At 37.3% G+C, this 24,761-nt stretch overlaps 1 protein-coding gene across 1 annotated transcript in view; it reads right to left on the bottom strand.

Moving 5' to 3' along the window:
• Nucleotides 1-8,265, bottom strand: part of LOC121737639 (glycerol-3-phosphate acyltransferase 1, mitochondrial) — a 42,705-nt gene extending 34,440 nt beyond the window's left edge. Inside the window, exon 1 of the mRNA XM_042129299.1 lies at nt 7,936-8,265. Within this exon, the coding sequence (XP_041985233.1) occupies nt 7,936-8,045 (110 nt within the window). The 5' untranslated portion in view covers nt 8,046-8,265. The remainder of the gene's footprint in view (nt 1-7,935) is intronic.
• Between the last annotated feature and the right edge of the window lie 16,496 nt (nt 8,266-24,761).

Below are 24,761 nucleotides of genomic sequence, written 5' to 3'. Positions count from 1 at the left end.
TTCGCATTTCATTTCATTCGTCATCTAGTACAGTATATTTATTTTGTTATTTATCTCACAATGATAAACGTCTTTCATGCTTAAGTACCATATTAAATAACCCATTTTAATAAGTATAATATGTTTACATATTTGAACAGTAGATGTTATCAGATGATGCGTAGTGCCCTCAATATGATCGCGAAAATAATATGTGAAATCGGCTTCTGAACTCAATTCATAATTTTTAGATTAGATAGATAGATAGATAGTGTTACCAGCTCCGAAGAACATATTTTAGACTAAAATCTAAGTTGAAACCTTTATAATATTTGAAAATTGGGCTACAATTTACAAACACCTCATTCCTCTTATTGCATCTATCCGTATTATATAAATCACTAGATGTCGCCCGCAACTTTGTCGCGCCAAAACTCGTTTATCGCGTGGGAACCGTACATTTTTCCGGGACAAAAAAATATCCTATTTTTTATAATGAAATAAGGGGGCAAACGAGCAAACGGGTCACCTGATGGAAAGCAACTTACGTCGCCCATGGACAGTCGCAGCATCAGAAGAGATGCAGATGCGTAGGGGAGGGTAGGGCAGGGAATAGGGTAGGGGATTGGGCCTCCAGTAAACTCACTACCTCGGCGAAACACAGCGCTAGCGCTGTTTAACGCCGGTTTTCTGTGAGAACGTGGTATTTCTCCGGTCGAGCCGGCCCATTCGTGCCGAAGCATGGCTCTCCCACGTATGTCCTTTCCCGGGACTGAAAGTATCTCCATGCCAAATTTCAGCAAAATCGGTTCAGCGGTTTGAGCGTAAAGAGGTAACAGTCAGACGGACAGACAGACACACTTTCGCATTTATAATATTAGTATGGATTTTATTTAATTTTAAATAGTCTTCCTAAAACTCGAGAAGTTCTAAACCAAATATTTAGCTAATTTTAGTGTAGAAATATTCGTGGAAATACAGGGAAGGTTTATGTTCGGAGGAAAGTGATATAATTTAATATAAAGTTCACCGGGTCATCTAGTGCTTGATAAAATATTTCATTTAAGTAGAAAAAACATTATTTGTACACTGATGTAGTAAGTAGTACGTAGTACATACTATGTTAGTGTATTTGTATGATTTATTTTTTATTAATTAACTATAACAACTGTAAAAAGAAAAACAGCCCACAAAGTACCCAAAAATTAAATGCTTCCAAAAATCCCATTCAAAAATTTTTTTCCCCAATAAGGCCAAACCCCATGAGTCGGTAACACTGTTTCATAGAATTATGATGAATTAAAGTTGGCAATATTGCCTAAACTTTAATTTGCATTAAATTAACATTTAAGCATTAACTTAAAATTATAGTTCACAATTAGGTATTATTCTCATTTAAAGTAATTTTCGTTTTTCATATTTTTATGTTCATCTTATTTCGAATTTTAATGGTATGGCAGGTTTTATTATCGTAATCCAGCGCTGGATTGCTACTGGAATAATATCAATCGGTACTGGAATGCACTGAGTTCCAGTGCCTTCCAGTGCCCGTTTACATAAATTCAGTCGCAACTCGCAATCCAATGCTCGATTAGATCATTGGATTGGAATATTACCCGCTTTAAATCGAGGCATGCAACGATCTACGATAATTTAAGGTACAACAAAATATATATATCTATATATATATATATATATATATATATATATATATATATATATATATATATATATATATATATATATATATATATAAAACTCAAAGGTGACTGACTGACTGATTGATATAGTGATCTATCAACGCACAGCCCAAACCACTGGACGGATCGGGCTGAAATTTGGCATGCAGGTAGATATTATGACGTAGGCATCCGCTAAGAAAGGATTTTGATAAATTCCAACCCCAAGGGGTTCAAATAGGGGATGAAAGTTTGTATTTAATAATACTTCTTGACGCGAGCGAAGCCGCGGGCAATAGCTCGTATTATATATATATATATATATATATATATATATATAAACAGACGAACACATATATGTGTATGAGTCCTGTGTATAGAGTTCACTGTAAAAGTGCAGCTCTGAAAGAGCAATTTGTTTTCACTTTTGTATGAGGAAACTCGTGATGCTGTGCGCTGGGGCGCTTCTCCATACAAATCTCATAAAATTTTTTTGCGCTTGCACGAATATAAATCCAACCAACCAGTAAAAAAACAGTCATCACTCATCTAACTAAATCTAACCTCTACAAGGTGAATGAATCTAATTAATATGTTTGGAGCATCTAAGTACAGTTTAAACTTAGCTCAAAACAGATATCGACTGTGATTAATACTTCATTGTCTTGTCATGAACAAAGGTATATTAAGTACCTATAATATCAAATTTGTAAGGTATGCTAAAAGATTAAGGGCCTGTTTTACTACTTCCTGATAAGTGCCGAATAGGCTATCCACCACTTAAGAAGATACACCAGGGGCTAGAGAAATTAAAAAAAAGTACGTGTAATATCTATAGCCGTCTCCCTTACCTCAAGCTTATACCGCAGAACGCGATAGAGACAACTGCAGAAAATCAACGATTCGTTGTCCCCTGATTCCTTCTCCAAAACTTAACCGATTTAAGTACTTTTTTCATTAAAGATTAAAAAAAGGCTTGAGCTGTGTTCCTATGTTTAATTTTTTTTTGTATAATCTAGCCAAATCTGTTTTCTGGATGTTTGAACACAGCGGAAAATCTGGTCATTTTTTGGGTTTTTGAACGTTCATAATATCTTTTTTAATAATTAAATTATGAAAAAAAAGAAAACATAGGGACATTGTATTAGTGGCCGTAGAAAAAAAGAAAGGTTAGGAAAAAAATTATAACTCTACTAGCATTATCCAGGGAGGAAACAGGGGACAACGTTTGTATGGAAAAAAGGGCGGTGTGGACTCCTCTTAACTTGACAGATGAAATATGGAGAATCTGTCAAACAAGTTGTGAATAGCCTATTCGGCACTTTATCAGAAACTGGTAAAACAGGCCCTTAGTCTTGAAAATAAATATGGTACCTACCTAATTAAAAAAAATATGTAAGTAACAAAAAAATGGGCTTTATCAAGTTCGAGTTGCCACTCGAACTTGATAACCCCAAATATTCCAGCAGTGAGCACTGAACAGCATGAATATTATGATGATCTAATCCTAAGAAGTAAGAACACCCTCAATCATGTCAACTTTCAAACGAAGAAAAAAAACTAGTCAAAATCGGTTCACCCGTTTGGATGCTACGATGCAGGACAGACATAGACGCGTCATACTTTTTAATCAGGGATTGAATATGAATTTCGATGACAGATTTTAGGAGATAGCTAAAAATAGAGAAGCATGGAAAACTCTGGAGGAGGCCTTCAGATTCGACGCGAGGGGTTCATTGCCAACACAAATATTAATCATAAACGAAAATACGCAAAATTACTTAATATTATAAAGGCGAAAGTCAAGTTTGTTTATTACATTTTCACGCCCAAACCGCTTAATCGATTTTGCTGAAATTTTGTATTGCGATACTTTGAGTCCCTAGACAGGACATAGGTTACATTTTATCCCAGAAAGTGTACGGTTGACGTGCGATAAACGAATTTTTGCGTACGGAGTTGCAGGCGTCATCTAGTAAGATATAAATCAAGACATGAGTGGATGGGTGATGAATAGGGTTGGCGGATGTCCGGTATATATGCGTACAGTCCGGTATTTTCGAGGCCAGAACAATTTACGGTATTATAGTAAAAACCTTTATTTCATAAGGGCCTTCTCAAAGTTACCACGGTCTTGGCGAACACAATTTTATGACCGTAATAATAATATTAAAAAACTGAATTTTTGCGACCTACCATACATTACATACCCTAGTGATGAATGATGATTAATTAACAATTATTTGAAAACTGTCTTGTTTTTTGCATAAATCACATAAATGGTGGCTTTAGGACCGGGAAAATTATTTGAACAAAAAAACATGGCTTCCATATACAGCCATAATATAAAACTACATGATATACCTAGTAGGTAAGTTACAAATTTTGTTCAAATTATAAGGCAAAAAAATAAATAATTGCTCTCATGATGCAAAATACCACTTCATCCACTCACGTCTTCAAATGTCTTTTTAACCCCCGACAAAAAAAGAGGGGTGTTATAAGTTTGACGTGTCTGTCTGTTTGTCTGTGTGTGTATCTGTCCGTGGCATCGTAGCATCCAAACGGGTGGACCGATTTTGATCTAATTTCTTTTGTTTGAAAGCTGACATGATCGAGAGTGTTCTTAGCTATAATTCATCATCATCAGCCTGCTCAGTCCTGGACAATCAGGGTTTATCTGGTTCATGAAAGGCCGTTAGCAACTTGTAGTCGTTTGATGGGTTTTATATTTTATTCTACTTCGTGATATTTGTGAAAATACAATATACGTATACACATAATAATGGAAAGTTGACCTGGTGCTGCAGCATCACCTGGTAATCTATAGAATATCCAACTCCTAGCCAACTAAGAGGTTTCGTGTTTGGACTCATTTTAATTGTGACAACCACTAAGAAGTAGATAAAGTATAAACAGTAAATATTTACATGCTGCTGCTGCAGCATCACCTGAATTCTATAGGAACCGAGCTTCGTATGAACCCAAAGTGGAGGTTTCATGTTTGGGCTCATTCTAACAGCCTCATCGAAAAGGACATTGATAGATGGTAATCATGAGAATATGATTCTGTTGATAGGAATTATTCTGCACTATAACCAACACAAGTTTAAAAAGTATTAAATAAAATTAAATTAAGAAATAAAAAAAAAACCCCGCCAAGACAACTTTAAAAAGTAATGAAATAATATTTACTGCCTTTAAGTTCAAATAATTCCTAACTTGTGTAAAGTAATATTTTAGTCCATAATTGTTGTCAAGGTGTGTCGGGGGACCGCTAATGTAGATGTTTAATTTCACTTAACAAGTTTAAGGATCAATTTACAGCGATCTGAATCGAGATAGGTAATCAGCGACTTGGCGGTTGTAGGTTGTAGTTTACTTGGCGGTCCCCCGACACACCGTGACAACAATTATGGACTAAAATATTACTTTACACAAGTGAGGAATTATTTGAACTTAAAGGCAGTAAATATTATTTCATTACTTTTTAAAGTTGTTTTGGCGGGGTTTTTTTTTTAATTTCTTAATTTAATTATTTTAGATTCTAGAAGCATCCATCAACTATAACGTTACCGGCGTTGCATAAGGGGGTCAGTGTAACACACCGCCCACCGGCGATTGTTACTAGGAACGTCGTTAGTCGTTACGTCACACAGCTGTCACAATAGTGAACCACCGTCACATACATCACACACTACTCCAGAAGGAGCATGGCTAAGTAGGTGCAGGTAGGTGTCACCATGGTGTGCCATCGGCAAGTCCGGGGCTTTAACCGTGGTGAACTATCAACATAAAGGCTTTTATACAATAGTGTACCATCGGTACATCCGTGATTGCAACGTTCGAGTTTAGGCAGGGACCAGAGCAGATGTCACCATGGTGAAATATCGGTAGATTCAGTAGGTCCGAGGCTCCTGTTTTATGGAAGGCAACAGAGAAACTCAGAACCTGTCACCGTGGTGAACTATCAGTAAAAAGGCTCTTGTTCTTGGAAGGGACTATAGCAGGAAGTCATATTTAGTGAGCCATCGGCAGATAAAGAGTTAAATTTTTTGGGAAGACCAGAGCAGTGGTCACAATGGATAACTGTAACACAATGGGATCTGTAGGTGAAGCGCAGGAGCAGTTTTGGGAAGGACCATAGCAGTGATCTTAGTCTAAGGTTACACGGTTAGTCTGGCATCAGTTCAGTCCATCAGTCTGGTCCAGACTGACGGAAGAATGATCTTGTAACCGTGTGATTGACGGACTGATATTTTTTTACTATGTACTTTACGGCCATCATTCTGGTGTCAGTCTTAGACTGATGAACTGAACTGATGCCAGACTGACCGTGTAACCGTACTCTTATTGGTGAGCCATCGGCACTACCAAGATTCTTGGGAGAGTATTAATTAACAAGAACCAGATCTTCCCGTTTCTTCAATAAGTTACTATTTTCTAATATAAGATTAGTTGGAAATAATAATTCTAATTTTATTAATAATTACAAATGGCTGATACCTAGTTTTGGAGGTGTTTTACATTTATCTATTCAACAGCGTTGTTGATTGGCATTTGGCACCTCCTCCCTCCTCTCGCAGGACGGTGTTTGACGTTAGCCAATCAAAAAAGCCAGCGAGTAGATCTACGGGGGCATTTTTAAAAAGAAGAAGAAGAAGATAAAATTAAGTCAAAAGTCTTCAGAAACTGGGCTTTCTCTAATAATTTGAACAAACCTTGTAACTTATCTACTGCATCTGGCTAATGTATCTGGCTACGCATAAAATCCATTTTGGATTTCAAAATATTTTTTTGGAATTCAAATCATTTTCCCGGTCTTCCATTTCGGCAAATATATTTTTTTTTCGGCAAAAATAATGTCAATTTTCAAATTATTCCCCCTTTCATCCACTCACGTCTTCAATTCTAACTTTATACTCCACATGATCTATCGCCCGCCTATCCCCAGTGTCAAGGAATTTAATTTTCTATTTCAGTAACACTTTTCGCTTCGTAACGCGTGACGTTTGTTTATTGTTTATTTCAGTATCGGTGGTTGATATTGTATTAACATTGCATCATGTGTGTTATAACTTATAACACTTGTTGCGTTGTACTAAACCTAACTTTGGATTTCTTTTCTTTATCATTCAAACAATTGAATTCTTTTTAACGGACTTCCAAAAAAGAAAGAAGTTATTTTGGCTGTGGATATTTCCTTTTCTTTGTTTGGTATATTAATTTGATTTTTTCCTGTTCTTCATCTCATATCTAAATTTCTCTTTGGCCATGTTTTGAACAACGCAATTTATATTATTGGGAGAAGCCGCTGACTCCTGAGATACGGGCATTAGCCTAGTTTAGGTGTCAGAGTCTTCATAGGATTGTTGTACTGATTAAGTCAATAAAGAATTTATTATTATTTCATGTGAATCGATTGTAATTTTTTAATGAATTCAGTTTTGCCCCAGCCTTCCGCTTTATACAACTCGTTCGTTTTACATTACACGTATCTACCTGTAATGTAAAACCAACGAGTTCATCAACATCTGTTTGGAAACTAGCTGTTTGTGAAGTCTTAGCTGTATGTCTTGTTGTATAATTCCTTTATTCGTGAACATTTTTGTTCACCTCTAAACTTGAATGCGATTGTTAAAATTTTTTGCTAATTAGGTATATTATGAAACATTTAAATACTTTGGTGTATTGCAATTAGTGATAACATCTTTGTGTGTTTTTTTATTATACAGTTTATTTTGAATATATTATTTCGTGGATGAAATCTCAAACCGATGTGTATTGCTAAACATGAGTCAAAGCAGCTAGTTTAAGAATAGAGTTGTATTTATTTTTACATCACACACTTATTTTACTTCGGCAAACATCGTAAATTCAATATTTATCCTGTTGATTTTGTTTGCTTTTGTGCATCTGTTCAAACTATTCAACTCTTTAACATAAGAGAGCATACTGATTTTAGTGAAATTGATTTTAATAGTAAACTGGTAGAACTAGCGTTTTTTATTTTTTGTCCTCAAGTTCTCAGCATAGCATAGATAGAGGATGTTGTGGGATAGGCCTATATTGATTAAATTTTTGTCATACCACAATTAATTATAGAGAACCTAACCTTTTCAATCCAACCTAAAAATAGTCCCAAAGGTTCAAATACCTCGATTCACAAACTAGTTAACATGTTGATCGGAACCGAGTCCAAACTCCAAACACTCAAGCATCCAGCGACGAATTCAACACACATCGCATACGGGAAAGTTGCGCGTGCGCAGCATACCTCGATGTGAAGAACCAGTACAGCAGAGCCGTGAATATCGCCAGCTCGGCCGCGCCACTCGCCACCCGAGCGTGGTCCACCACGTTCCACGCGTGATACACCGTCTCCATGCTGGCGTTCACATCACCCCGTAGCACCTCAATCGTGATACCTTTGCACTTCCACTTTTACGGAAAAAAAATTAAACGTCAAAGCGATTCGACTTTCGAATCGCGTACGTGCGCACAACGCGGCGGCGCAGCGGCGACTGAATTTGACCGGCGCCCGCGATCGTAATTTTGCACTTGTAAAAAAAAAAAGGTCAGATTTGGGAGCGCGCGCGCACGGCTCCGCGGCTGCGCAGTGACTGAGTGACCGGTAGTGTAAAGGTTCGCGATGGGTAAACGCGTGATAGATAAATAAGCACAATGACGACCTAATTGGTGCGATAACGATGCGATAACAGATGTAAGGGAGAAGCTGCTACAGGAGCATCATTTGATAGAGAGCATGACTTATAAATAAACATTATTGTTCCTAAACTTGGATCTTGGGCACTCTGAAGGATAAGGTTTTGGGACAAAAGTAATGGGAAATAAATTCACTCAAACTAATAAAGACAATATTATAAGCAGCTCTTACAAGGTTGGGTGTCTTTGCCTGTAATTTTTTCAATGTGCCAGACAAGCAGATCAGACAGAGACTGTATAAATATCTTTATGAGTAAGGTGGTAAAGCAATAATTAAAAAAAAATGAGAGGTGTCAAGAGATCACCCGGATGGAACGAAGTTATAAAAAAACATTCATAACTTTGCTTGCTTTCTATGAGAGAGAGAGTGTCGTTACAGCTTTTTCCGTCTAGCCCCCTTTCGCAACGCGCGATAAGGAACTTCATTCCAAAAAAGAAAGAAAAATGTATGCTGATTGCTGTGTGATAGACGCTAACAAATAACATAATTTTTATAAGTTTTACAGATGTCTGGTTTCATTCGTGAGCAAAAAATCGGGAACTTAAAGTCGAAACATCTTTAACAAGGTCGTCTTTATGTGCAGTGTTTGTTGCGTCGTAAGTATCGTTAGTACTATTGCTAGCACATTTTGCGTGTGTGCGGAAGTTAGTCGTATTACGTATAGCACACGATGTAGCCTTATTTAGTGATTCTACTTCCTGATTTGAAGAATTGTTTCAACTAAGACTGACTTTACTATATTCCTATATTCATTGTGATTAGTAAAATAATTTTAATTTTAATATTCTTGAGTTTTATGTCATGAATCCTTTAAGTTTTTCATTGCATGAATCTTTATACTTAATTAATATTCTTTACATTGTGATTACGAAAATAATTAGGATTTTAATTATCTTCAGGTTCAGTTTTTAGTCATAAATTATTATGATAATACTTGTTTATTTAATTACATGGAAAACTTATACCTAAGTAATTAAAATAATAGTAAAGTTCTAGTTATCAGAAAGTCAATTACAAGTTTTTAGATCTGTAATAATATATTCCAGATAGTTTTTAATACACATCTTCAATTTTTTGTCCTCACAGCGTTAATGATTTTTAGAGAGATACGTTACAGAGGAGTCCTGTACCAATTCGCTATTTACGAACTGTCCAAGGCCTTTGATCGCGTGCATCACGCATGTTGGTAATTGCGAGGATGCTGCATCATTACCACGGGAAGGGTCAATCATTTAACCTTTCTAATTGATTTCCATTTTGTTCTCTAAAGCGAGCATAAAAATATGTTCATTCACTTCTTACTGTGAAAATTCTATCAGAAACGGGCTTAATACCAGCCCCCTGTGGAACTCCCAATTTTTTTATTTAGGAATACCTTAGAGGCAAAAGTGGTCCCAATATAGCGCCTTGTGATACACCCAAAAATTTTCAACAATAAATGTATTTCTTATCAATTATGTATTGTTAATTGTTCCGTACTACATACAAAGACCAGAGTTCAAAAGTACAAGTACGTCCACATCATAATCGAGTGTCGAACGAACAAAGGAAATGTTCGATATTTTCAGTGCATTCGTACGTACGACAAAGCTTGGCTGCATTTCGACCTTGTAACACGGTGATAAGGTCCAAAAGTAACACACCAGGTTTGTCAGCGGTACTGATTTGTCATACGACTTTAAATAAAGAAAGATCTTCTTTTATTACAGACATAAATATGATTATTTAAATCGCTTCTGTTATCGCACGAGTAAAGTTCTTGTAAGTTAATTAATGAAAATACAGACGATAAATATATTAAAAATGTATTTTTATAGTCATTCTGACGTAACATTTCAGGCACTATTAGAGGATAATGCTACTGAAACGGACGAAAATGTTAATATGGGTGCATGTAGAAGGAAATAAAATCCTTTGTCAAAGATCAATTTAGAACAATTAATACAACGTCATAAATTTATTGCTTATCGCCATGAGATATTACCTAATTGTAAAGCGGTCATACGGAGCATAGAGAGAGAAGATATATGAGAAAATTTCCACGACAGATAGTGGATATAAATAAACATCTCAGTACGTAGACAGGTCAACGGAAATTAATTTAAATGGTCCTGAGGAAAGCAATTATATCACAAATATCAAAATAAATCTTCTGTAATCATAGGAAGATCAATCAGAGTAATTATTATTATAGGCAGATGGCCGATTTTAATCTTTAGTCGAGTTATCTCAAATTAAAGAAACTCGTGGTCTGTTAGCTGGAATTGACATAACCCAACGAAATTAAGTAGGACCGATGTTTGCTTATAAATTTTCACACATAGTACAAAGAGAGAAAACTGATGAAAACCAGAATAATAGCAAACGAATATGGTGATGTTTTCTTCATGCGCGGAAATGAAAATCTAAATTTTCGTTTCCCTAGTTCCTAACATTTTATGGGAACAAGGGTGGAAAGGAAGGGGTTAAACTACAACATCATTTTATTTAGTGGTCTAGTTAGTAAGACAAGGAACAAATTAGCAAATGAAATACCTATAACACACGCATAATGCCATATTAGATGATAGAGTCTTACTGAGCGAACAGCCACTCTCTGGTCTGATATGACAAAACAAAACTGCATCAGTTTGCTATAAGGCCGTAGTATTGATTCATATTCCACTTTCACTATCAGTGAAATTATTATCAGTGAAAGCATAGGAAGAAACTATTAGTTTAAGTAAGAATGTTTAAATTAACTATCAGTAGGGTTCAGGGGTGAACGAGGACACGATCATCCGATCACACACTTGGCCACATGATAGTGATAATGAATATAATTATCATGTCATTAGTAATATTTATATACGGAATATAACAGCTATATTAAGATCCAAAGAGTTTGATATAAATATTATTCAACCTCTTTGGACTGTGATAGTTCATCAACGTGATAAAGCGAAAGGTGGTTATGGTTCATTGGACATCTGTAATGAAAATAAAAAGATCCACAATATTATGTACAGTAGTAAAGGCGTCATAGTCACTCAAACTTATGTAACTTTAATTGTTTAATTCGATAAAAATTTGCTCGTCAGACATGGACAAAACGTTGTATTATTTAAAATGGTCGCTTTGAAGAATCATGATATAAATCATAAGATTCATTTTTCTAAAATCGCAAAATGCAACTCTGCTTGCAATTAATTTCTGTATTTTTGTACTGATTTGACATTTGTCAGTTTGACAGTTTTGACAATTTATTTGCTGAATTTATAAAGAAATTGAGAGGAATTGCTAAATGTGACCATTTTAGCCCCGCAGTACTTACTCCCAAATTAATAATGCGCATGGAAATCTTCGCTAATTGTCGTAATCACGATAACACCCGAATCCATGAAACGTGAGAGCCCCAAACAATGCAATGCACTTACATTTTTATTACATTTTAATTTATACGTGGGAGAGCCATGCCGCCGCCTTTCACGCCGGTTTTCTGTGAGAACGTGGTATTTCTCCGGTGGAGCCGGCCCATTCGTACCGAAGCGTGGTTCGCCCACGTCTAAAAAAACGTTTGCTCGTTTGCCCCCTGATTTTATAAATAAAAAAAAACAGGCGAAGCCAAATATCCTGATTCCTGCATCCTAAGCAATGGTATATGTATTATAGGCTAGTACCTGGTTGACCGAGCTTTGCTCGGTATAGCAAACACGCATTGACTTCGTGTTACTTAATAACGCCATCTGCTGGTCGTTAAAACAATTAGTTGCTGACAAAATAGTATTATTATTCGCCAATAGATGTCAGGAAGAGTCATATTTTTCAGTTTATCGATTATCGATAAAACATGAATAAAAATACATTTTCTGAAAATGATTCCTAGCTATATCGATTTATCGCCCCTGAAACCCCCTATATACTACAGACTGATGCTCATAATATTATGTTGGTAGTTTGGTACGTAGTATGGAGTATGGACAAAACCTCACCGCAGCTCAGACGGTATCGACTATCGATGCCAACCGCGGACTTTGAAAGTGTGAACCTTCGGTGGAATATCATGTGTCGGGGACTGGCGCCGGCGTTTACGTAAATATTGGCTGACCTGTGAGCTGAATGTAAGTTCTGAATTTCTTGTCACTTTGAAAATGTTGTCTAGAGCTGTATGTTAATTTGGATACATTTTTAGGGTTCCGTACCCAAAGGGTAAAAACGGGACCCTATTACTATGACTTCGATGTCTGTCCGTCTGTCTTTCTCCAGGCTGTATCCCAAGAACTGCTGTAGCTAGACTTCAAAAACTTTCACAGTTTGTGTATATCTGTTGCCGCTATAACAACAAGTAATACTAAAAACAAAATAAATTAAATATTTAAAGGAGGGCTCCCATACAACAAACGTAATTTTTGTTTATTCTAAAATTAAAATAAAGTATTTAATTAAGGGGGGCTCCTATACAAAAAAACATATTTTTTTGCCTATCGCCTCGCCTCGCACCGCATCCGTGGTCAGGGTCCAGCGGTTTAGAGCGTGGTTTTTGTCTCGGTGATTGAGGGTTCGATATCCGCGTTGGAAAAATGATGTTACCAAGTTTGGTTAGGACGACGTAGCTGCTCTGATTACCTGATTGTCTTAAAGTTATGAACCATGCGTCGGATGAGCATAAAACAAGTCGCTAAGGCGAAGGACCGACTTGTTTTATGCTCATCAGGCTAAGGCCCTTATCTCCCATCGCCCAAATATTAACCCCGGTACGAATGAGTCGGCTTGACCGGTCAACCTATTTGTTGTTTCAGGCGGAAATCGAAAAGGTGGAAAATAACACATTGTTTATCTTAAACATTTTTTTTCCGCTATTCCTGGGAAACATTAAACAAGCTTTGATCCCTGATGATATTAACCCCCTCAAAGGCTCAAAAAAGCTTCTAAAAATGAAGAAGAAAACTTTCCCTCATGCTTAACATGTGTCCAGAATTTCAAAAATTCCATCAAATCCTGCTAGTTGAACTATCAGCCAATCAGCTTTACCTTTTGTTCTTCAAATCATAAAAACAACAGCAATAATAATTAAGAATTTTGACCGATAACTCATAAAGACACAGTTCAACGACTTTTGCTATGTTTCAAATATCGAGACAGAAAAAATTACGATGTTATCTATCTTTTATCCTTTCTATCTTCTTTTCTACACGGAAAACAAACTATCGTGGGAATTTATATAATATCTATTTTATATATAGCTAGTACCTATAATAATTATGTAGATTATTTAATATTTCCTATGGAAGATTAAGACGGGGCCAAAATATTTTACTTAGGTGTTTTAAGAGCGGGCTGTAACATTTTGCTGTGTTTTCTAATAAGTATTAGTATTACGATCCCGGAACACGATTGACTTAAATGAAATTGAGATTTATTTAATCATTTTATATTTATCTGGTATTTGCCTAACGGGAAACACGATTCACTTATTTTGACTCTATAGTTTTATTTTTCGTTACACTTATTGAGTTAATTCAATAACTTGCACTACTACAATTACACACTTTATAAAATAATAACTAAAGGAAATATTAGTATTGTATTTAGTTTTTAAGTAATCAATCATCAAAAAACAGTTTTGGGACTTACGACCTTTACTTTCGTGCTATAATGCGGGAACCGTTGCGCGTTGTTACGCGATATTGTTCACTATTAGCTACAGCGCAAAACACAAAGCTCGGAGGCACGATTCATTGAATCATTATTATATCACAATTGGAGGATAGCGGTGTGTGTAGGCGGGGCTAGCGTTTTGGCAGCAGGCTCTTAAGAGGAGTCCACACCGTCGTTTTTCCATACAAACGCTGTCCCCTGTTTCCTCCCTGGATAATGCCGGTAGAGTTATGATTTTTTTCTTGAATATCTATGGCCACTATTAGCATGTTTTCTTTTTTTTCATAAGTTAATTATTAAAAAAGATAAGAACGTCCAAAAACCCAAAAAAATGGCAAGATTTTCCTCTGTGTTCAAACACCCAGAAAACAAAACTGGCTAAAATATACAAAAAAAATAAAACATAGGAACACAGCTCAAGCCTTGCTTTAATTCTTAATGAAAAAAGTACTTAAATCGGTTAAGTTTTGGAGAAGGAATCAGCGGACAACGAATCGAAGATTTTCTGTTCTTTTATTAGAACTTTTCTCGTGTTGTCTCTATCGCGCTCTGCGGTGGGAGACTTGAGATTGGTGAGACAGCAATACATTTTCAAATACCTATTTTCAATATCTCTCGCCCCTGGTGTATCCTCTTAATATAATGTTTTTACTCTCAAGTCTCAACTAAACAGGTTTAAAAACTTTAGTACTAGAAGTCTAAATCGACATACCTTATATAGATATATCTTGTGTTGGTTGCCTTCAACTAAAAACCTAGTTCGGTATGCTCATTCAGGCATACATTTTACAGCCGTAATACGGATAATATTTGAATTTGAAGCTAATTAATAATATACTAGGACTTTATAAGCTAGCTTTTTGCTATGATTAAAAAATTAAAAATGTTAAACTCTCTTTAGAAATTTTGGGAGACGGAAAAAGAGTAAACCTCGCCCAAAATTTTTTTTTTTTTAATAAATAAGGGGGCAAACGAGCAAACGGGTCACCTGATGGAAAGCAACTTCCGTCGCCCATGGACACTCGCAGCATCAGAAGATTTTAAGAGGGAATAGGGTAATAGAGGAGGGTAGGGAAAGGAAGGGAAGGGAAGGGAATAGGGTAGGGGTTAGGGGATTGGGCCTCCGGTAAACTCACTCACTCGGCGAAACACAGCGCAAGCGCTGTTTCACGGTTTTCTGTGAGAACGTGGTATTTATCCGGTCGAGCCAGCCCATTCGTGCCGAAGCATGGCTCTCCCACGTATAAAAGGCATAGCTAAGTCTCATGGCGCGATTTAAAAAAAACTTGTTTTTTTAACTATTATTATTTTACACGGAACCCTAACATGTTATTTTGCCTTTGTTTCACATCTGATAATGTTTGCACAAAAATCAGTGTATTCGATAAGGACGAGTCAACGGTAGTTAACAATAACAACATTTTATATTTGTTTTATCACAATTTGCGTATGTTAGGACTAGGGAATACAATCCCGCAGGATAATTTTAATCCCGGTATTTGCGGGACTGAACCATCACAATCCCGCTGGATCCCGGTATTTGCGGGACCCCGCAGGGTGGACTTAAACTTTTAAAATAAATCGTTATAATGACTTTACTTGATAGAACTCCTTTTATTCTTAGAAACATAAATAAAACAAACATTGTCGGACACTTTTTTACAAGGGTTTATTAATACTTTAGACTATAGATATAAAAATATTTAACAATAAATAACTAAACTTTTTTTGAAAATGGCTACTTAAAAAAAATTGTTAAAAAAAAAACACTTTTTAACCAACTTATATAATATAAAAGTATGTTAAAAATGTTAAGGTAAGTATTAATTGACACAATTAATACCTTAAGCAGCTGAAAAAGTTTGCTCAGCTTCCACGCTGGTTGGTACAATTGTCATTTAAAGTGAATTATAGGTGAATTGATGGTAAATTGCTTAGTGGGCTGCCTGTAGCCAGTTCACGAACTCTTAATACGAACTCTAAAATTTCTTAATATTTGTATACCATTCGATAACTTATGCAATTAAAAGCTACTTTTGTTAAGAAACCACTTTCATAAACGCAATATTTAATATACCTATCGAACAAAGTTCTCTTCCGATGCGTACAAACTACGAAAGAGTGACGTCAGTCTTTTGTAGCACTTTGTATGGAGCGTTTCTCCATACAAAGTGCTACAAAAGGAGGAGGGCCGGTCTATTTTATGAGATGTTTGAATTGTCATATCTTGGTGAATTTTTAAGCTATCAGAGTAATTCTTTCAGCGATGTTTCTTTTTTTTAAGGGTCTTTCAATTACCAATAAGAAAAAAAATTAGTCATCATGCCTATTACCCTAGTGCGCCATAAGGAAGGTTATTGTTTTCTATCCCTACTAATATTATAAATGCGAAAGTGTGTCTGTCTGTCTGTTACCTCTTCACGCCCAAGCTTCTGAACCGATTTTGCTGAAATTTGGTATGAATATATTTTGAGTCCCGGAAAAGGACATAGGATACTTTTTATCCCGAAAAAAGGTAGGTACGGTTCAAGCGCGAATCATAAACTAATTTCTGCACAACAACGGATAGGAGTCGCGTCTTGTTGTATAAGGTTGGGTTGCACCAGAGGCGTGGTTAAAGTTAAAGTTATGGTTATAGTGAAGGCTAATTTAACTTTAATATTAACTTTGACCACATAATTTGACAGAAGACGTTGCTGGTCCGACAAGGCTTTGTAAGAACATGGGCGGGGGCGCTGCTGGTAAAGGAGAACTGTCAAAAATGACGTTTTTGTAATTTGTATGACGACAGCGTTAGTTCCTTTTTTCGCCACGTGCATTTAAAGCCTTGTCGAGCTCTATGGTTATGGTTAAATATTAAATATGGCGTCTTGATGGCGTCCATTTTTAACTTTAACCAAAGATTTGACATTTTGCATTGTAGTTAAAGTTATATTTATAGTTAAAGTAAGTTGGTGCAACCCACCCTTAATGTTGCTACTTTGTTAACTGACTGTAGATTGACAGGTGCTAGGAGTTATTCAGAGTTATTTCATCACACACTTTCAAAAGTGATCCTTATGTCCTTGACATAGACGTCACATGGAAGGCAAAATATCACAGACACTTGTATAAAAACCCTGGATAAAAGTCCGGTTTCCAAGTAATGATTATGTAGGAGTCATTCCATCAAACTGGTTACTATTAACACCATAGTTCAAATACTTTAGTCTAAAGTTTAGACGCCAAAGTCAGTTGAGGTCTAAACTTGAGACTTTTTTATGTTTTTTGACAGGACCTCATCTATTCAACAACATTCTTGAGAAAAAAATAGTTTGTTATTATTTTTAGCAATATTCCGCGAAATAAACCGTAAATAAGTGAGTGTACGCATAGGCATGCGTACAGCACCTCCCTCCTCTCCCACACTGTCACTGCCTATGCGTACACACGCATGCAAGAACCTGCAAACACTACCACCACCACACAAGCAATAATGTTGGCAAATCCGTGTAAGGCCCCTCACCAGTCACCACCATGCAGGTTGAAAAACTAGACGCGCGTTTCGCCCCAACACTGTGTGTGTGGACTGTGGACTCCACAGCGGGAGCATCCTCAGAATGTGGACACTACGTCCACAACGATGTCCAGAACCAAGTCTACTTGTCTTCGTCTGGCACTGCTGGTAATGCTAATGTCATGCATAGAGAAATGCAAGTGCTGGCGAGGACAGGGTGAAGTGGCAGCAGCTACATCGACAAGAGCTTTGCCCTTAAATAGGAAGAGAGAGAGAGAGAGAAGGCAAGCGTAGCCGTCAAATTATGACTATCATGGATTTGACAAAGAGCGACCAATTATAACGAAAGTCCATCATCTGCTTATATGAATCAGAATCAATTTCTCTGACGGTAAGTACATCTTAAATTATGTACTATCACTTATCAGACAAGTTGATTCCTAGGCAGATCTACGTAGTTTGGTCGCGTTACGTCAAACCCAAAACATTGAATTGACATAAGCCGACTTATGTAAAAAGTTGGTCTGTCAACAGCTGCCTAGGAATCAATTTGCTCGATGATACATTGTCCGCCGTTCGTCCACCGTGTGGTGACGTTCGTGCGAGCTATCATTACACCCCATCCGCCGGAACGGCCGCAATTACTCATTAACTTAACGTGCACGGTGGCCATCAGTCTTTTGAAATTCGAACGCGACAATGTGAGGGGCCGTCCATATATTACGTCAAGGGGTCTGTCGCCAGCAGTATTTTCGGACCAATACTACCTGGCCCTGCAAACCTACAAGAAGAGAGCGCATTCCCTCTTACTCCGGCAAGGCACTTGCAACTCTTCTGATGTTGTGAGTGCCCATGGGCGACGGTAGTTGCTTTCAATCAGGCGAACTGTTTGGTTATAAAAAAATTGAATGTGACAAATGATAATGCGACGGGCCGTCCACAAATTACGTCAAAGGAGGTTGGCAAATCCTGTCCTGCGGTCACGTGCATGCGCCACCTGAGTCGCTAAGTTTCCAGACTGTATATCAAGAACCGCTTTAGGTAGACTTCTGAAATTTTCACAGATTGTGTATATCTATTGTCGCTATAACAACAAATACTAAAAACAAAATAAAATTAATATCTAATGGGGCTCCCATACAACAAACGTGATTTTTTTTGGCCTTTTTTGCTCTATATCAATAATGACCACCACTTCATATTTTCACAAAAATCTTAATTATATGTTAACTTCAATAATTAACCCATCGATCGTGGAATAACGAGACACAATAGCTTATCTATTGTTATCGCGGCCGGATGCGGCCGCTTAGGGCTTCATGAATTAATAATCATATTATTAAAATGAAAAAATATATATATTAAGGGCACAAACCTATACAACCTATACAAAAAACAAAATGTTTGATCTAGTTACTTTTGGTATATAACGATACGGAACGGTACGCACTTGGCCGATTTTATTTTTCCACTCGCGTATTGTAGCCTGTAGGAGAGCTTACAGTAGAGTTTAACTAATTACAGAGACCTGTTTTTGTTAAAAGTACAGTCTAGTCTTTTTAATCAAAGCATTCACTCGCAAATATAACAAAAAAAAAACATAATTAGAAAACGTTTTCATTCACAACCATCTTTGCAAAGCACAAAAAATGTTACGTCATTTAATGACGAAATGTATCAATTTTGACATCGGATTTACATGATAATGGTCTTTATGTTGATTGATATAAGATCCAACCAGAGGCAATATAAATTTGAACGCGTACTGACGCTATGTCAGTGGGTGAATGACGTCAATGCACCCCTGGCCCTGTGATACACTATGGTCTATGACCTGACATCTTAGGACAAGATTTAGTAGATCTATATTAGATTCCAGACTTACAAGATCTAGTTCTGTGCGACCAATATCAATATACTTACACTTTCCATGGTGGTATTTTTTTTAAATATCTATGATCGCTTCACACGGCACACCACGTCAGTCTGGCCCCGTGCTAAGTACCTGAAGGACTTGTGTTACGGGTACCAGACAAACAGAAGAAAAATAATTATATTTAAGTTTTTATTATAATTACACATATTTAATACACATCCATGACCTAGGAACTTTGAAAACTTTTTGTTCCGTCGGCGGGATTCGAACCCCGACCCCCGTCTTTAGCTGCCAACAGCCCACCAACTGAGCCACAGAGTCGTAAGTATAAATGCGAAAGTCTGTCTGTCTGTCACCTCTTCACGCCCAAATCGCCTAAGCCGATTTTGCTGGGTATGGAGTTAAGTATTTTGATTCCCGGGAAAAGACATAGGATACGTTTTTATCCTGGAAAAATGTACGGTTCACGTGCGATAAACGAATTTTGGTCCAACGTAGTTGCAAGCGTCATCTTGTACGCAATAACTGGAGAGAGATCAGGCGCAGGACTTTACATGCCCATCCGACGCATGGATCATCTTGTGAGACAATCAGGTGACAAGCTTGCACTGTCCAAACCAAACTTTTTAACAACGAGCATTGAGCCCACAACCTCCGACGTAAAGCCACAATCCAAACCACTGCACCATGGAGGTGCTACAAGACTTTTACTGCGCTTTGTCAACTAACTGCCGCACGAGACGAATATTAATTGCTTAGTGAAGATTTTGATAATACCATAACTAATTGTTTTAAGGTCGTAATTGTTTTAATTTTATCAGTCAAATAAATAACCAATATCATTTATTATTAAACAAAGAATTCTGCGGTCACCCATTAATCCACAACGAGGATGTGAAATAAAGGACAATGGAAGAAAATATCAGAGCTCATTCATAAAATATTAAGTAACACGTTTAATAAGAATCCGATCCTTAAATGAATCATTATAAAAATAGATATTAAATAGCCCTTAAGATAATATAATATAGTAGTTGCTTTATTATACATGTATAATGTATATGTAACAAGATCGTAGCTCGTACTTTGCTTCTTAAATGAAGTAGATCACCTTCAAACCACCTTCCAGCGATTTCGAAATAATAATTAGCGTCCTAGGGTCGATTTGGGTCTAAAACCTACATGATAAAATACATTACCTAATAGATTACGATTTACGAACTACGGGTCAAAAATCTAAATCAAAGATCATTTTCGACCCAAAAATTGGGTGCAATATCCAAGATATTGCACGCAATTTTTAGGCTCAATTTGTCGTCATAAAATATTTTAGAAACTCATTGGCAATGAGTTTCTAAAATACTAGAGTAGCAATGTCTTACAATGTATGTGAGATATGCCTGCAGGCATCTTCGAAGTGGCAACGCGTTGCTACCGTAAACTTCCAATCTAGTTACGTTAGTAACATAGAATATCATTGATAAAATCGATATAATAAGGCAGAAAAAAATTTATGGTATTTGAATTTACATGTGTAAACCGCTTAGTTAAGAATTTAAGAAACCACAGATTACTAGTTACTACGTAAGTAATACTACTTATTTACCGTCTTTATTTTATTTATTATTTATTTTATTTGTTGACATTATTTATTTTATTCATTGGCCGTGTTCGTCGGCGTAATTTTTAGCGCATTCGCTGCAAAAACTAGTTTTTGCGCATGTCCAAATCATGTCATGCCATGGCAACGACAACTGTATACGACTTGACATTTAACCTAATTGCAATTTGTTGGTGGCGTTTTGCAATGAACAAACCAGTGGGAGAGCCATGCTTCGGCACGAATGGGCCGGCTCGACCGGAAAAATACCACGCTCTCACAGAAAACTGGCGTGAAACAGCGCTTGCGCTGTGTTTCACCGAGTGAGTGAGTTTACCGGAGGCCCAATCCCCTACCCTATTCCCTTCCCTACCTTCCCCTATTCCCTTCCCTTCCCATCCCTAATCTCCCCTGTTACCCTATTCCCTCTTAAAACGCCGGCAACGCACCTGCATCTCTTCTGATGCTACGAGTGTCCATGGGTGACGGAAGTTGCTTTCCATCAGGTGACCCGTTTGCTCGTTTGCCCTCTTATTTCATAAAAAAAAACAATTAATTTTTTAAAATTTTCCAAGTAATCCATATCCATATTTTCCAAAATAAAATAATCAAACACTATCATAGTGTTAAATAAATTATTTGTGCGGCTGTTAGACAATTTTGGCTTATGTATTTATGTTTAGCTTTTATTATTTTAATCATGTATAAACAATTAAGACGTTGTTTACGACTTGACCAGCAACTTGTTATGGCGTTGCCATGACATCTTTTGGACATGCGCAATAAAAGGTTTGTCCAAAAATACGCCGACGAACACGGCCATTGATTGATGTCATGCCACAATATAAGGGTTCCTTTTTCTGCCATTTGGCTACGGAACCCTAAAAATGTAAACAAAAAATGTAGAACAAGTTCGTTTTACGCACTAAAACTTTGTTTTGGTTATTATGAGGTCATTGGAACACAGCGCTATTATTTTAGATATTTAGGACGAAAAATAATATGATGATGCCTTTTTTATTTACTTTTAAATTTTGGAACGGCCCCAAGCAATCCGTTTGGGGCCATTCATAGATTTGAGGTTCGAATTTAATTTTAAGACGTAACTGGATGAAGTTAGTCTTACATTTTATAAGATAAAGGCAATCACTCATATTTTGCCTTATAATTTAAACAAACCTTTAACTCGATTCATCGCCTGGCTATACATAAAATCCACATTTTTTATTAAGAACTGAATAAAGCTTCCATATATTTTATACGTGGGAGAGCCATGCTTCGGCACGAATGGGCCGGCTCGACCGGAGAAATACCACGTTCTCACAGAAAACCGGCGTGAAACAGTGCTTGCGCTGTGTTTCGCCGAGTGAGTGAGTTTACCGGAGGCCCAATCCCCTACCCTAAATATTATTCCTTTCCCTACCCTCCCCTATTCCCTTCCCTTCCCTACCCTCCCTTATTACCCTATTCTCTCTTAAAAGGCAGGCAACGCATCTGCAGCTCTTCTGATGCTGCGAGTGTCCATGGGCGACGGAAGTTGGTTTCCATCAGGTGACCCGTTTGCTCGTTTGCCCCCTTATTTGATATTTCATTAAAAAAAACAACCATTTTCTTTTCAAATTTTCAAACTACTAATTCATTTGTAGTGTAACTTTTCCCTTTATTAAGATTTTTCGGTCATACGTTGTGGATAATATTATTATAAGTTTAGAATTTTTGAATACCTACGAAAATATGCACATACCTTTTCAGCCAGCCAACACACAGTCAGTCTCTCAGTCTGTAAACAAACAAAGTATTATGATAAGTATGTGAAGAATTAAATCAAAATACTGACGCAAAATCTTTGGCCAGTACAAAAAAAATATTTTCCCATGATTAGAAACATTTTTCCTTAGAAATAATAACATTTATTATGTTATTAATGCAAAAAATAATTGTACAATGGTATCCAGCTTGGTTATTTTTGGCTTTCAATCCATACTATACTTACTAATAATAATAATACTCCCCACACCGGTTTCGGTGACGGTGGCCGGTTTCATTGAAACCAGACCAGGTACGCAGGAGTAATTTTATAGTGCCCAAGTGTGTGCGCAGTACACAAGAGCACTCTCTATTCCTTTACTCTCATAACCCAGTGGGACGGAAGACCGACACGACTGGCGAGAGATCAGGCGCAGGACCGACTTTTTACATGCCCATCCGACGCATGGATCATCTTACTTGTCAGACAATCAGGTGATCAGCCTGCATTGTCCTAACCAAACTTGGAAATAACATGTTTCCAACGCGGGATTCGAACCCACGACCTCCGGAGTCGAGAGCGACGCTCTAACCACTAGACCACGGAGGCGTTCACTTACTAATATTATAAATGCGAAAGTGTATTTGTCTGTCTGTCTGTCACCTCCTCACGCCTAAGCCGCTGAACCGATTTTGGTGAAATTTGGTATGGAGATAGCTTGAGTCCCGGGAAAGGACATAGCCCATAGGATACTTTTTATCTTTTTTTTTATCTTTTTATTTATGAAATAAGGGGGCAAACGAGCAAACGGGTCACCTGATGGAAAGCAACATCCGTCGCCCATGGACACTCGCAGCATCAGAAGAGCTGCAAGTGCGTTGCCGGCCTTTTAAGAGGGAATAGGGTAATAGGATAGGGAAGGGAAGGGAATAGGGGAGGTTAGGGAAGGGAATAGGGTCGGGCCTCCGGTAAACTCATTCACTCGGCGAAACACAGCGCAAGCGCTGATTCACGCCAAGCAAGCGGTTTTCTGTGAGAACGTGGTATTTCTCCGGTCGAGCCGGCCCATTCGTGCCGAAGCATGGCTCTCCCACGTATGAAATTATGCCGGATAAATGTACAGTTCCTGCGCGATAAACGAACTTTGGCGCAAAGGACTTGCGGGCGACATTTCGTTCTTAATAATGTTAAAGGAGTGAGCACACTGAGACGGGCCGTGCCGGGGCTTATCGCAAAAATCCGCCTCCATACAATTTGTATGGAAGCGGATGCGCGTATCGCACACTGTGTCGGGGCGCGGCGGATTTTTGCGGCACGGCCCGTCTCAGTGTGCTCACTCCTTAACTTCTATTAATTAATAATATACTTTATTCATATATAACACTTATATAAAACATAAATAACACTAGATAGAATGTCACGATTTTTAGTTGTTTGATACTTTTTAGACTTTTAATAAACTAGACTATTTAGACTATTTTTCCATTAGCTATTATAGACTAGATAACTTGTTAGCTACTGTTTACCAGTGAAAGTTTGGACACGCACCAATACAACTAGCGACACTAGCGACGCCCAGTCACTTGCACTTTGCAACAGGTGGTACAAAACTAGTTGGGCCATAATTCATTATCGCGTGGGAACCGTACATTTTTTAACAACAAAAACTATCCTATGTCCTTAGTCCTTACCCGGGACTCAAACTATATTTAAAAAAATCACCTAGTTAGGGTTCCGTTTTAGGTTTCTGTATTCAACAAGCCCATCCAAATCGGTTCATTGGTTCAAGTGTGACGCTTAAACAGATAGGCAGACAGACACACTTTCGCATTTATAATATTAGTATGGATTTCATGAAGCCTGTCCACAGTTGACCCGCACACCTAAATCAACTTAAATTGGCCACAAATGGCTATTTTTACTCCACATTATCATTGAATAGGGCACAAGTGACATACAAAGACGGGGAAGGAGCGTTGAACTTGTATTGTTGGTGAATTAGCGAAGATCCTTCTAGGTT

This window comes from Aricia agestis, chromosome 21 (genome assembly GCF_905147365.1).
Source record: "Aricia agestis chromosome 21, ilAriAges1.1, whole genome shotgun sequence".
NCBI classification, from domain to species: Eukaryota; Metazoa; Arthropoda; class Insecta; order Lepidoptera; family Lycaenidae; genus Aricia; species Aricia agestis.
The sequence above is the reverse complement of the archived record's forward strand: the minus strand, read 5'-3'. Positions and strand labels throughout refer to the sequence as shown.